The following is a 14,329-nucleotide window of genomic DNA, read 5'->3' on the forward strand; positions in this document are numbered from 1 at the left end:
AGACTTAGTTTTTGGGTACTTGCCAGGTTCTTATGGCCTGGATTGGCCACTGTTGGAAACAGGATGCTGGGCTAGATGGACCCTTGGTCTGACCCAGTATGGCATTTTCTTATGTTCTTATTCAGAGAGCAGCGATTGGCTCATACTGAAAAGTGGGCTTTTTCAGTGGCAGGGCTTAGACTATGGAATCCTTTCCAAGTAATCGGGCCGATACAGTACAGTACGCTCCGGAGCGCACTGTTAACCTGCCATTGGACGCGCGTTTTCCCTTACCCTGTATTCAGTAAGGGGTGGAAGGCCCTATTAGGTATTCGCGCGTGATTCAGTAAGTAAAATGTGCAGCCAAGCTGCACATTTTACTTTCAGAAATTAGCGCCTACCCACAGGTAGGCGCTAATTTCTTTGGGCACCGGGGAAGTGTTATTTCTTTGGGCACCCTCCAACTTAATATTACTGTTAGTTATTTATTTTATTTATTTATTTTTTCTTCATTTATTTATTATTAGTTATTTATTAATTGTTATTTTATCTATTTATTATTTACTTCTTAATTGTTAACATTATTATATATTTTTTCCTGTTATTTTGGATTAACCATGTTCATTGTAAACTGCTAACTTGAAGCGATAGTTACTGTTCATTGTAAACCGGGGTGATATGTATATTATACAGGAACCCCGGTATATAAATCCTTAAATAAATAAAATAAATAAATAATATCATGGTGATATTAAGTCAGAGGTCCCAAAGGGTAAAAAAAGTAAAAAAAAAAAAAAAAAAAAAAAAAATTTTTTTTTTTTAAGTCGGCCGGTGGCTGTCTGGTCGAAAACCGGACGCTCAATTTTGCCAGCGTCCGGTTTCTGAGCCCGTGGCTGTCAGCGGGCTTGAGAACAGACGCCGGCAAAATTGAGCATCGGCTGTCAAACCCGCTGACAGCCGCCGCTCCGGGTCAAAAGGAGGCGCTAGGGACGCGCTAGTGCCTTTTGCCCGTTTCTACCGCCGGACCTAATTTAAATACTGAATCGCATGCACAGGTGAGTGGCCTGTGCGCGCGCCAGGAGAGCGGGCATTTGCCCGCTCTCCCGCGGACTTTACTGAATCGGCCCGAAAGATAGAATTTAATTACATGAATTTTTGGAAGAATATGGAAACCTATTTTACCCATTCTTTTGGGAAAGGTAGTCGACTAGACCCTTTTGTTGGGATTGTCATAACTTAACCATTACTGAGTATTAGGTGGTTGTTTGGGATGTGCTCAGCTGATCTTGGTTTTAATTTTGTCTGATGATTTATGTGTATGTTTCTTTTTGAACAGTTGTCTTTGTGATTGCTGTATTTAAACATTTATCTTTGATGCTTAGAACTCCTAAGCTGGGTATGCAGAATATTCACTAAAACCTTGTAAATAAGTTAAAGAATAATATTCCCTTAAAGAAAAATGAAGAGGTAAAAGAAAAGATAATTTCTGATCATACATAACTTATTATCTGAACTGGAACAAGTAAAGGTCACCAGGGTCTTGCAATCTCAATGTGTGAAAAACCAAGATGAATTAGCAGCCAAACCCAAAAAAGAGAATAGGGGAGAAGCCAAGCCAAGCCCGGACAGAGATAATGATATAAAACTCTAGAAATAGCTCCAAAAACAAGAGACAATAAACAGCTCTAAAAGATGCACTAAGTTTCGTCTGATTATTATATTAGGGAATCCGACAGGTACCTGTGGCATACAGGATAATTAGCAGATGCCAAGAGAAAGATCTGGCTTCCTCTTTGGGACAACACGCAGCAGGCCAATCAACCAATCAATGCAAATCCATCTTAATTATTTAACTTTGGAGAAACAAGTAAAACATAAAAATCATTTTCCATGAGATGCCACAGCCAACACAAGTTTTAGCAGAGTTACTGTTGTAAACATTTCTCCTCTTTTGGAACCGCTGAAGGCCAATTTGGCACAACTTAAACATAAGCTGTAATTATATTACTTAAATTAACATTACAAAGCTTCAACCATTTCACGTAATATATGTTATCTAAGCATTAATGAACAGTAACTAAGAACTCTACAGTGTCCAGAGAAAACCCAAGTCATCGCTTTTTTCCCACTCAGTCGAATGCCACCTCTGCTCCTTAATGCACTGCATAGCAAACAACGCCAAATGTTTTATCATTATCAAAAGGTGAACGTGTTACCTTTTTCTTATGTTCTTCTGTGGCTTTAATAATTCCTGGATCTGATTTCCAGGATTTTCCAAAATTGTAGAAAAGTGCAATACTATTAGCAAGGAATGGGAGATGAACAAACAGAAAATCCAGATGTGTGCAAAGTTAAGGAATCTGCCCAGGCCAACCAACGTCTTGTAGTAAAAACTGCAGCTCTAGCCATGATTGGTTCTATCATAACACTTAAAAAAAAAAAAAAAAAAAGGCAGCTTTGATTGATTTTTTTAATCTTGAAACATAAAACTTTTTTCTCTAAAACAATCATTTTCCCCACGTAAAAAACACAAGGCTTTGCATGGTACTACTTAAAACATTATAGTCTAGTATCCTTTGGTCATAAGGGTATGAAAACATATTTTCAACTTTCTTTCTGAAAATGTTGCTCTCCAGCTCTCTAAATTGATTTACACATTTGACATCTACTCATGGTGAGTAATCACAATTCTATCTTTAATAAATGTTTGCCTTAGTTTAAAAAAAATAAAAAAATGACATGTTACCATAAATTACTGCACATGTTTAAAGCAAACAGCCCAAGCAACTTTGAAACTGCTTTAGCCCATATATGGGATGGAGTAATCAGGAACACTATGGAATAGCGGAAATTCCTCATTCTTTACTCAGTCTGCACGACAGCCATTTACAAGTTCACGCAATCATTTTAGAGTCAACCTTTAAAATTACAAAAGTGACAGAAAAATATTACGCACAAATTAGCATTTAAAAGCTGTTGTTTTATCAAGCTGGAAATAATTTTATGGTCCAAGAAAACTTTGTAAATAAAACACTGCAGGACATAGCTTTGGGCATTATTTATTTATTTTTAGAGGTTTATATTCCGCTTTTCACACTTTTTCAGCACATCAAAGTGGATTACATTCAGGTACTGTAGGTATTTCCCTATCCCTGGTTGGCAGAAAGCGGGCGCCATGCAATATTATATTAGGGGGTCGCATTAGTGCCTTCTTGCTAACGAGAACCCGATCGGCATCAGCCAGCACTGGTTTGGAAAAACGATGCTTGTTTAGTTTTGATATTAAGTAGGAAGCAGTACAGAAAAGCAGGTTGTATAGGTGCTGTATTGCATCAGCCCCTAAATTTGTAGCTGAGGCAATGGAGGGTAAAGTGACTTGCCCAAGGTCACAAGGAGCGACAGTGGGACTTGAACGCTGGTCTCCCTGGTTCATAACCCACTGCTCTAACCAGTAGGCTACTCCATTATAGTGTTTAAGACATTGTTTGCTAAAGTCCAAAGCTGCTATTAATAAAACATTTCACTGCTGAAGAGCTGGCTCGTTAATTTAACATTTCTCGAGTTATAATTTAACAGATTACTAAAAAGCAGTAAACAGTGGTGATAAAAATTATTCAGTGCTAGCACATACAAGAGGAGTCACTGCTAGAGACTGAACACAGAGGGTGTTTTTTGGGGGGTTGTTTGGTTTTTTTTACCTTTTTCTCTCTTCTCAGAAGGGCCATAGGGTTAGCTGGAAAACCACTCAATTTGTTGGCAGTTTTCCTCCTGGATTCTTTCCCATTGTCTACATTTGTACTTAGCCAGTGAAAAGTGTTGCTGGAAAAAGTAATCTTTTACTCCGGAGAATGAGGAACAAACTAGGAGTGTTAACAATCCTACTCACCGAGGCCAGAGGAGCCAGTCACCCCAAAAGCTCACGCACGCTTTGGGAGGGTCATTTTCAAACAGCTCGCCTAGGAAACGCCTATCCCCAAGTGCCACAAGCAGGTCGCATTTTCAGGATACCCACAACCAACCCTACATGAGATTCATTTGCAAATACGGCTCATCAATTTTCAGTGCGGATATCTTGAAAACCCAATCAGCTTGCGGCATTTGAGGACTGGAGTTGCCTACCCCTGAGCTAAAGTTTCTGGGTCCTTTTTTTACCTGCGGCTAAATCTGCTCACATCACCGGTGCCAGACCAGAAGTGGGTGCAACTTTGTGCATGCATATTTATGGGCACACTTCCCACACACAAATCCCTCTCCCCCTCCCCCCCGCAGGCATAAATCCTTCTGAAATTACTCCCTAAGACAAACTGATTTTTCTGCTAACACTGCAGTTTTTGTGGTATTTCCTACATACAACCACTGGGGGGACCATGTTTACTATCAGAGTCACCGAGAGGAGAGAGAGCGCCTAGCCATAATGCCCTTACCCTAGATAGGTATTTATATATCTTTGGGAGGCCTACCTAGTAACTCGAGGTGAGGTTTAGGTATTAGTGTAGGGGGTTAGGGGCCACTTTGACATTCAAAGTGAGATGTACGAACAGAACAGTGCTCTCTTGTGAAGATTTGATGACCTTCGGAGTGAGAAAACTCTCTCAAAGATGAGATTTGTGCAATGTTCGCTCAACCTAGCTTGATGTTACCCAGGTAGCGAGTCACAAGAGAGCACTGTTCTGTTCTGGACTGGCTATTGGCGACTCTCTGGCTTCCGACATCGGACTGAAAATTGACGACTATCGTCTTCATAAGGGCCCACCCAAGACCAGCTCAACCCGCGGGAAATGGGGTTGGTATTGATGAAGCTTCAGCTGGCCCTTGCTTCAGTTCAGCCTCGCCTCCCGACGGTGGGGACCTGTGGGGATTTGCCCTCGTAGATAATGCCAACTCCCCCTCGGGCAAGGGGTCCACATTCCCCTTCGGCTACACAACAATATCGCTCCATGGTGAGACCGCACTTTGAATACTGTGTGCAATTCTGGTCACCCCATCTCAAAAAGGATATAGCTGCACTGGAGAAAGTGCAGAGAAGGATGACCAAAATGAAATGGGGCATGGAAAGGCTAAAGAAGTTAGGGCTGTTCAGTTTGGAGAAGAGACAACTGAGGGGGAAGGTCCATAAAATCATGAAAGGACTTGAATAAGTTAATGTAAATCGGTTATTTACTCTCTCAGGTAATAGAAGGACCAGGAAGTTAGCAAATAGTCATTTAAAACTAATCGAAGAAAATTCTTTTTCACTCAGTACATAGTTAAGCTCTGGAATTCATTGCCAGGGGATGTGGTTTCAGCAATTAGTGCAACTAAGTTTAAAAAATATTTGGATAAGTTCCTTGAGGTTATTTATTTATTTTATTATTTTCTATACCGGCTTTCACGCCCAAAGGACGCATCAAGTTGGTTTACATTGAACATTTTGTGCATTGAACAGAGAACTCAAGTTACTAACTGGTGCAGAAATAGTAGTTTCTGCACCTAGTAGTAGGTTAAATCCATAAACTGCTATTACAGTAATTAATAAGCAATAGTAGCTTGTGATCTGTTTGGGTACTTGCCAGGTACTTGTGACTTGGATTGGCCACTGTTGGAAACCAGATACTGGGCTTCATGGACCCTTGGTCTGACCCAGTATGGCATTTCTTATGTTCTTAATGTGTGGGAAGTTGCAAATAGAGTAGCTATTGAAACAAGCAATGCAGACCCCACTAGGTGAACAGGCTGCGCAAAACTGCTTGTCCAAAGTTACTATCTCTTCAAGACATATTGCTGAGACAGTATGAGACAAGAAGGTGTGAAATGATGACTAAGTACCAACTTTGCAAATGTCTTTAATGGAAGTGACTTGAAATGAGCCACTGAAGTGGCCATGGCCCTCACTTGATGAGCCTTGACAGTGTGTAATCTAAAAGCCAGCCAATGCGTAACAGTGTGCGATCTAGTTTACTATCCAACTAGGCAGAGGTTTTTTTTAGCAGCTGCTTGTCCCAATCTATTAGGATACAAACAGCTGAGAAGGTTGACGATAAGGTTGAGACCTTCTCAAGTAATATGCTAGGGCAGTCCAAAGGATGAAGAGTCCTTTTTCCTCTATGCACATGCACTCTTGGAAAGAAACTAGGCAACACCATAGTTTGGTTAACATAGAATACAGATACTACTTTTGGAAGAAACTTAGGGTGAATACATGGAATCACTCTGTTGTAAAAATTGCAGGTTTGGGGAATACAAGACCAGAGCCTATAATTCACTTTCTCTTTGTGCCAAAGTGACAGCAACAAGAAAATACTTTCCAGGCGAAAAACTTAAATTATACTGACTCAAAAGGTTGAAAGGAGGGTTCATGAATTGAGCAAGGGCCATGTTTGCACTAGAAATTTATTGACCAGAGGCTTGGAACATCACAATCCTTTCATGAACTTTGATACTAACAGGTGGAGGAAGATCAGAAATCCTTCCATCTGTTGGTGATATGCTGCAATGGCACTTAAATGAACTGAAGAGGTGTTTAGCCAGAGGATGAGAGGAAGAATAGATATTGAAACAAGTCCCTCATCATATCAAGAACCTCTGCCCCTTGAATTTGTAAGATCTTCTGATTGAAGGTTTTGCAGCCAAAATTTATACACTGTCCTCCTCCTTAGGAAGGAGTAAGGAGGTGCCTACTGCACATTCTACATCGTTGCTAGGAGGCCTGTGATGGCAGGGTCGGATGGCAGAGCCTACCGCTCTCCTGTGTGATGAGAGTCAGAGAGCCGATACATAGACAGGGTCAGGTTGGACTTGGAGAAGTTGACCAAGAACCCTAGTAACTGGAGAAGTCAAATAGTCTATTTGAGAGATTCCAAAACTCCTGTTGGAAACGGACCCATCACCAACATATTATCCAGGTAAGGGAATATGCAGACTTCCTGCCAATGCAGATGTGCAGTCAGTACTGCAAGGCATTTTGTGAACACTCTTGAGGCCGCAGAGATGAAACATCTTACATTGGTAGGGCACTTCCTTCACCACAAGCCTGAAGAACCTCCGGTTGAGAGAGGTGAATGGGGATGCATACATAAGCTGCTACTATTACTATTCATCATTTCTAAAGCACTACTAGATATATGCAGTGCTGTATAAATACACATGAGAGACAGTCCTTGCTTCATGGAGCTTTCGGTTTAGTCAAGACATACATACATAACATACAAGAGTTTGGAAGTGTATTTACTGCAGAGAAGCACTTAGGATTTAAAGCAGAGAGCATGACTTGGACTCAGGAAATCTACTACACGCATACAGCATAGCACAGTAGAAAGCATGGGTTCAGGAGTTGGTGGTGGTGGAGAAGGGCAGAGACAAGAAATTTGCTGGATTAATGGTGTTCACGAAGGAAAGTGCCTTTCAGGTCCATGGTGCACATCCAATCCCCAGGCTGAATGAATGGAACAGTTTGCTCTGCTCTTGCAAGTCCAGAACAGATCTCAATCCACCTGACTTGCTGGCACTGGTCCTTTAAGAGATGGACAGATTGGTCTCTCCTCCTCATAGGAAGAGGCGGGCCTCAAGGACATCAAAAACTGGTCCTGAGCTTAGGCTGTAACTGCTGCTGCTGAGTCTTCGATCGATGCCTTTCCCTCCACTCGACTCTAGTGGGAAACTGCTAGTGTTGAAGAATGGAAGAAGCTAAAGGGCAGAAAAGAGAGGAAGGATGTCTTTGGAAGAATGGATGAATACACTGGGCAACAATGAAAGTGTTACTGACCTAAAAAGGTCCTACTCTGTAGTATCTTGATGTGCTAAACACAAATATGACCATGAAAAGTTTTTATTGGCTCTCGTTTTGAAGATATTTAATATAGTTCACTTTCTATGTTTAGTCATGTAAATTTATCCAGTAGGATAAACAACATCCTAAATAAGCCTAGAATGATGTAATATTGCATAATACCATCATGCACACATCATCCAGAGTTTATTACATCATTTTCTGATGCAATGCAGTTCTACTGCCATGCTGCTGCTGAGTAAGTTGACGTCAGCAGTGTACTATATGAAGCCCAGTCAGAAAGGGTGAGCATTTGAAATATTCATGCTGGCTGACCACTGCTGGACACTCCGCAGAGATGCTCCCGAACAGGTGTACAAGAGACAAGCAAAGAAATCTAAGACGTAGTCTATGACTTCATTTTTCAAACGGTATTAACCGTAGGTCTCCTACTATTGGCATACAATTCAAGATGTAATTATATTATTGCATATTACAAAAAAACTAGAGCCAATTTAGCATTTTCACAGTCAAATTCGTGTTTAGCACATGGAAATTTATAAGAAGTGACTAATTTCATTTCCTTAACATGACTTTTGTGAAAATTTGTTGCCCAGTGATATAGGAAAACTACTGTCAGACTAGGGTCAGTTAGCCCCCCCTCTACTGCTGCCACTGATGACTGAAAGGTGGACTGATGCTCCTTAATCAGAGCCACCGTCCCTTACCTTGCCACCAAACAAGTTTTCCCCAACACAGGGAACATTCACATCTTCAAGGCTCTCAACCACATGAGCCTTCAAGCTCCAATGGATGTGGCTGAAGTCCTGGCCGTGGTGTCAAAAGGTCTAGGTTTAGATGCAGTAACTGAAGACAACACATTTCAAGGATTTTATGAAGTCAAACTCCATTGTGTTAAAAATGATTTCAGTACAGCTTCAAAAGTCAAACTGGTTTAGAAAAAGTGCACTGAAATGTTAAAAAATGCCATTTGTACACAGTGTCATGACGCCCATCTCGGGAAATAAAAAAAAACACCCCCATGTGTTAAAATTGAGGCACCAGTCCAATCCAGGCCAAGGGAATATAAAATGTTCAGTATCCATGATTAAATACAACTTTAAACTAGGCAGTCTAGACAGTAATAGTAGGTGTTGGCTCAAAAAGACCAACTGACCCATCCAGTCTGCCTAGTTATTCTCTGCTAAATATGCACCCTAGCTTCCAGTCACAGAGTGTGATGCCTTGCAAGATTTTGCCTTATCCACAACAGTCTTGACTTCCTCCTTTGTTCTTGAACATCTTGGGTAGTATAGCATCCAAGATCTCCACTTAGTTTTCTCCAGCATCTGCTTTTCCCATGTCTAACCACAAGGCTCTGTAATAATCTAAATAGCTGACAATACTAGTATTGCCCAAGCATCTGGCCTCTGCAAGCATTATTACAGAACTTACAGCCTGCCAGACAAACCCAGTTGCTAGTAAGACATCCTCAAAGGCTGATCTAAATAAATGGGCCTTACAATCCTTATCTGCTGTAACAGTCCATGATTCTAAGCAGATTGATGGGTCAAGTGAATAAGTTGGCTGCAGCGCTCTGTGTAACTGTCACTTGTATAAAGCATCCAGAATGAAATGCATGAATAGGCCATGCAGCAAAAAAGTAGCACTGCAGAAAGCATTTTACAACATAAATGGAGAGAGCCTAAACAGTTATGACTAGGAAACTGCACTCTCAAAATGACTGGGTATTGCATTATTCAGCAGTATGAGAAAATATATTTAAAGGTTTTCTTATTCATGAAATCCACAAATTGCTTTTCAATCTATACTCGATATATGAAATCCAGAATTCATATTAAAAAAATGCAAACAAATTGAAAGTAAAACATGGAGCATTTGCAATTCATAGTAAAAATGTCATTCAGTTGTAGCACTTCAATAATCTACAGGAGAGATTTCAAAAGTGCCCTGAACATTCTCTAATCCTCCATTTGTAGATTTATCTCTATGCACTGTCAGCCTGAAAGAGCTGAGCACGGGTGCCTCAATGTTTTGCTCTCTCTGTGGCTATGTTGGAGAACTCTCACTAAACAAGTCTCCTTACTGCTATTGTCAGTTAGGAATGAGCATGTTACTTACAAGGTGGCAGAGAGGGCAGGACTGTGCTATTCCTTTCCCATCCAGAATCTGGGGGCTGGAAGTGCACCATCCATTCCTGCTCACCTAAAATCCAAGGTGAACTACTGTGCAAAATATTTACTTTTCACTATGAAGAAGTATGCAATTAATTAAAGCAACATGTCCTATATTTCTGCAGGCCTCACAATTCAAACTTGGTTTCTTGTGCCAAAGCACTCAGGGTTGGCTACAGTTATATTTTCTTAGGGAACAACACAAAAGCTAAATTATGAGGTGGAATTTTCCATAGAATCGCTATTATTCTTCAAAAAATTCAAGCTTTCTTGAATATCCAGTTTCTTAGCTTGTGTTTGTTTTTCAAACAAGTAAATGCCACATCCCCCCACTTCTGCTACTTCATAATGTAATGAAATTAAATGTTTGCATCAATTAACATTTACCCTTTAAATTCTATTTATTTAAAGTAAAAGTTCAGTTTGGCCCAAAGTATTTTCAACTAACGAAAACAATGGTCTCAATTATATACTGTTACTAATATATTCTAATTGAAACATTATGGTACAATAATTAAGTCCTAAAAGTTTCACAAATAACAAATACTATATTTGGGATCTCAGAAACTCTTTTACAAGGGAGGATACAAAAGGCAGGCAAGAGAGAGAACTGGAAGTGAACAAAGATTGGACTTTATACTTCAGATACAGTGTTTATTATATGATCTGCTTTTGTAGAGAAAGGATGGTATGTTACATGTCGGTGCGTCACAACTACAGTTCTTGTGGCCTCAAAACAGGTCTGGCTTCAGCGTAACCAAAATATAACCCAGCTTTTAGATCAAATGTATGAACGTAACTAATGTATTCATTGCAGACAACCTGCAAACCAAACCTGTTCGAGATCCCCAAGGACCGGAGTTGGGAACCAGTAATATGGTAAGGCTGCTGCATCAAGCATTTCTTAAAAAGAGCACATTTTTCACATATTGAAATATGGAAGCAAATGAACATATAGGATCTAGTTCACTTACGCTAGATCAGTTTATATTTTCCAGTAGGGTAGTTGTTGGATGCTGGGATGAGTTTCCTTTTCCAAGTTTACATGGTTAAGCTAAAGTTGTGAACATTATTCAAAACAATGCCAAACTATTCCTTTGTCTATAGCATCATAAATAAAGTAGTAGTATGCACAGCAGTAACTAATCACACAAAGCTGTCCAAATACACAAATCTACATCTAACAAGTTTTCCAGCTGAAGCATTTAACAAATTAAAAAAAAAAAGAAATAAAAAAAGATATGCCTAGTACATTTTTGCATTTTAAACAAGATCAAAAAGCAATTCACTCTAAAATGAATCTGACAAATTATTACAGTGCTCACAATTTAAATTGACAAAAAGAATGACTAGATGTGCCAGCTTTAAGAATGTGTCTCATTACACTGTGTCATCTTTACGGTTTAAAAAAAACACAGTGTGCCACTAATTGTGAAAGCCAGGCCATTATACAGCACAGAATGGCTGTGCAAGGAATTATGGGTCTGCTTAACTCTAACTCTAGCTGTCTTTTGTGTGGAGAGTTACTGGCTAAGGAGAAACAAACAAGAATATCAGCATATACATGGACAATTTATTTTGCTGTTTATATGTGCTCCTTCAATTTAATTTTAATCTGCTCTAAAATGTAACGACCAAAGATTTATATGATACCATCAGCTTAGCTGAAAAAAACAGGCTTTTAACTCTTACGGCTGACCTAATGCTTACATCTTGCATAAAGTCATATATGTTAAGTCTACTTTAAGACATGGAAATAAAGTCCAGCAACCCAGGGTCAAAGGATACATTTTTTCTGAGCTAACCTTACACATTTCTGACTGGCTTCTGAGAGATATGCTTCCTTCAACATAACCACTTTTGTACTTGCCCGATGGAGAACCTAGAATTCTTGAAGGCTGCTCATAAATGTCAGAGTTTGTCTAGTGAAAAAGAGATCATTACTGCTAAGTTGATGACCTTGATTTCCATCCTAGCTCCTCCTCATCATAGCTTGATTTTTTTTTTAAAACAAATTTATTATAATAAATTTCCTGAAACTTCCGGCTTGTCTTATCTGTGTGATTCGGCTGGACTGGATGCTCCACAGAGAAGGAACTCTCTCTTAAGTATCTTCTGTACAGCACTGCATATGCTGAGTACTGCTAAAGAAATAAGTAGCAGCACGGGAAACTCTTCAGCAGAAGTATTTCTTGTAGAAATATGCACCCCCTTCCCTAAATCCTGACATGAAAAGCAACAGATTTAAGGCATGCATTTCCATTACTACTGTGTCAAGAATTCTGTAAATCATCCTGCTTACGGCAGTAAAGTAGCTCTGTATCTGTAATGCTATACATGTTTATGAGATGTTGCTCACCACCAAAAGAAAGGGGCACAGACTAAGCCAAAACAATAATATGGTTTGTCAGAAAGGCAAAGTCAAAGGTAACAGTAAACAAGATTGTAAGCTAATAATATGGGGTACCAGCAAGTATGTCACATGCAATTAAACTAAACCGCTGCCCGACTGATCAATTTACCCCAATACAAATTTAAACAATTTTTTTCCAATTTGTGCAGCAAATTAAATGGAAGGTATAATCCTAAAAACCCAAAAAACACCCACTGATCAAGAATATTCTCTCTCTATGAAACGATCAAACATCTTATTAGCTTGTAGTTGAAAGTCATGTAATGAATTATAAATCTGTCTTAGTCAAACTGGCTGACTGGAAGACTTCTTTAGACTGGTGGGATGGGCACTGCCATAGCGTAAAAGGCTGTTGCAATCGGTGATCTTTCGATATAAAGAGGTAGCCAAAGTTCAAATCCCACTGCCATACCTTGTGACCTTGGGCAAGTCATTTCATCCTCCATTGCCTCAGATCGTGAGCCCTTTGGGGACAGGAAAGATACCTACTGTACACCCTGGCTGTAACTCACCTTGAACTACAATGAAAAGGCAGAAGCTAAATAAAATAAAAAGTCCTCGTAATGGATTATTCAAGGAAAGCAATCTGCTGTCTATGTGTCTGTGCCATAAAGTTCAATGTAGATGAGAAAGTTGAACCAGGAAATAAAATGCTAGAACTCCATTTGTTCCTTTCCACACGATGAATACATCGTCAATGTAGTGTCTCCATATTAGTTACAATGAGGCAAAAGGATTTCCAGGCCACTTTTCCTCAAAATAGCCAACATATAAATTAGCCAGATGCGGGGCCATGGTAGTCCCCATGGCTGTACCATGGTCTTTTTGGGGAACAGTGGCATGGAAATAATCCTTTTCCCTCATCGTTACTAATATGGAGACACTATACTGATGAGTTCCAGCATTTTATTTCGTGGCTCAACTCTCTCAATCCATATTTGAAATTTATGGCACAGACAAATAGACAAATTAGGCGGGTTGAAGTTCAGCTTGCATTTAGGAAAGGATATGCACGGACTAAATCGCCGCTTGTGATGGAACTTCTTTGAGCAAAAGATGGCCTGTTTCCGTTGAATTGGTTTCCTGATTTCGAGCTATTCCCCTGAAGCAGGACTTCGGTCCGAAACATGGCCATGTCGGGATGTTTGGGACCTATTCATCGTGGATAAGTATCTGCATAAATATTATCCGTGTGACTCTATTAGTTGGGAGTTTTCCCCATGAATTTTTGTGAGGATATTTTTAAAGAAAATTTGAAAAATTTGAAGTAAACAAAATATAGGTGTGATTCGCAATTAAAGTAATGAGACCCCTTATGACAAACGAGATGGAATTATATATGCCTGCTCGTGTACAGAGGGTCTAACAAAAGTTTGTCGGTGACAGTGTGCTGTATAGTATATACCAGTACATTGGTTGAATTGTTGTTACAGACAAATAGACAACAGATTGCTTTCCTCGATTTAACCATTACGAAGACTTTCTGAATTCACTACGTCTTTATATCGAAAGGCCACTGATTGCAACTACCTTTTACGCTATGACAGTGCCCAACCCACCAGTCTAAAGAAGAGTTTTTCAGTCAGCCAATTTGACTAAGACGGATTCGTACTTCATTGCATGACTTTCAACAAAACTAATAAGATGTATGAGCAGTTCATAAAGAGTATTCTCGATCAGTGGGTGGGTTGGTTTTTTTTGGGTGTTTAGGATTATATCTTCCATTTTATTTGCTGACAAAAATTCCCAAAAAAATAGTTTAAATTTGTATTGGGGTAAATGATTGATCAGTCCGGCGATGGTTTCGTTTAATCACATGAGACATGGCTTGCTGATACCACATTTTATTAGCTTACAATCTTGTTGTTTATTATTACTTTTGACTTTGCATTTCTGACAAACGATATTAAAAGTTGCTGACATTATCTAGCCCTCTCGTTTGTTAAACTAGCAGTGCCTTCTACCGACTTCAGAAGCATCTTAACCTGGGCCATGACC

General features: G+C 39.6%; 1 protein-coding gene across 1 annotated transcript in view; it reads right to left on the minus strand.

Annotated features, from left to right (window-relative positions):
• Window positions 1–14,329, minus strand: part of ZDHHC17 (zinc finger DHHC-type containing 17) — a 156,784-nt gene that overhangs the window by 25,117 nt on the left and 117,338 nt on the right. Inside the window, exon 11 of the mRNA XM_029597144.1 lies at window positions 2,196–2,320. Within this exon, the coding sequence (XP_029453004.1) occupies window positions 2,196–2,320 (125 nt within the window). The remainder of the gene's footprint in view (window positions 1–2,195; window positions 2,321–14,329) is intronic.

The sequence above is a fragment of the Rhinatrema bivittatum genome, chromosome 4 (genome assembly GCF_901001135.1).
Source record: "Rhinatrema bivittatum chromosome 4, aRhiBiv1.1, whole genome shotgun sequence".
Lineage (NCBI taxonomy): Eukaryota > Metazoa > Chordata > Amphibia > Gymnophiona > Rhinatrematidae > Rhinatrema > Rhinatrema bivittatum.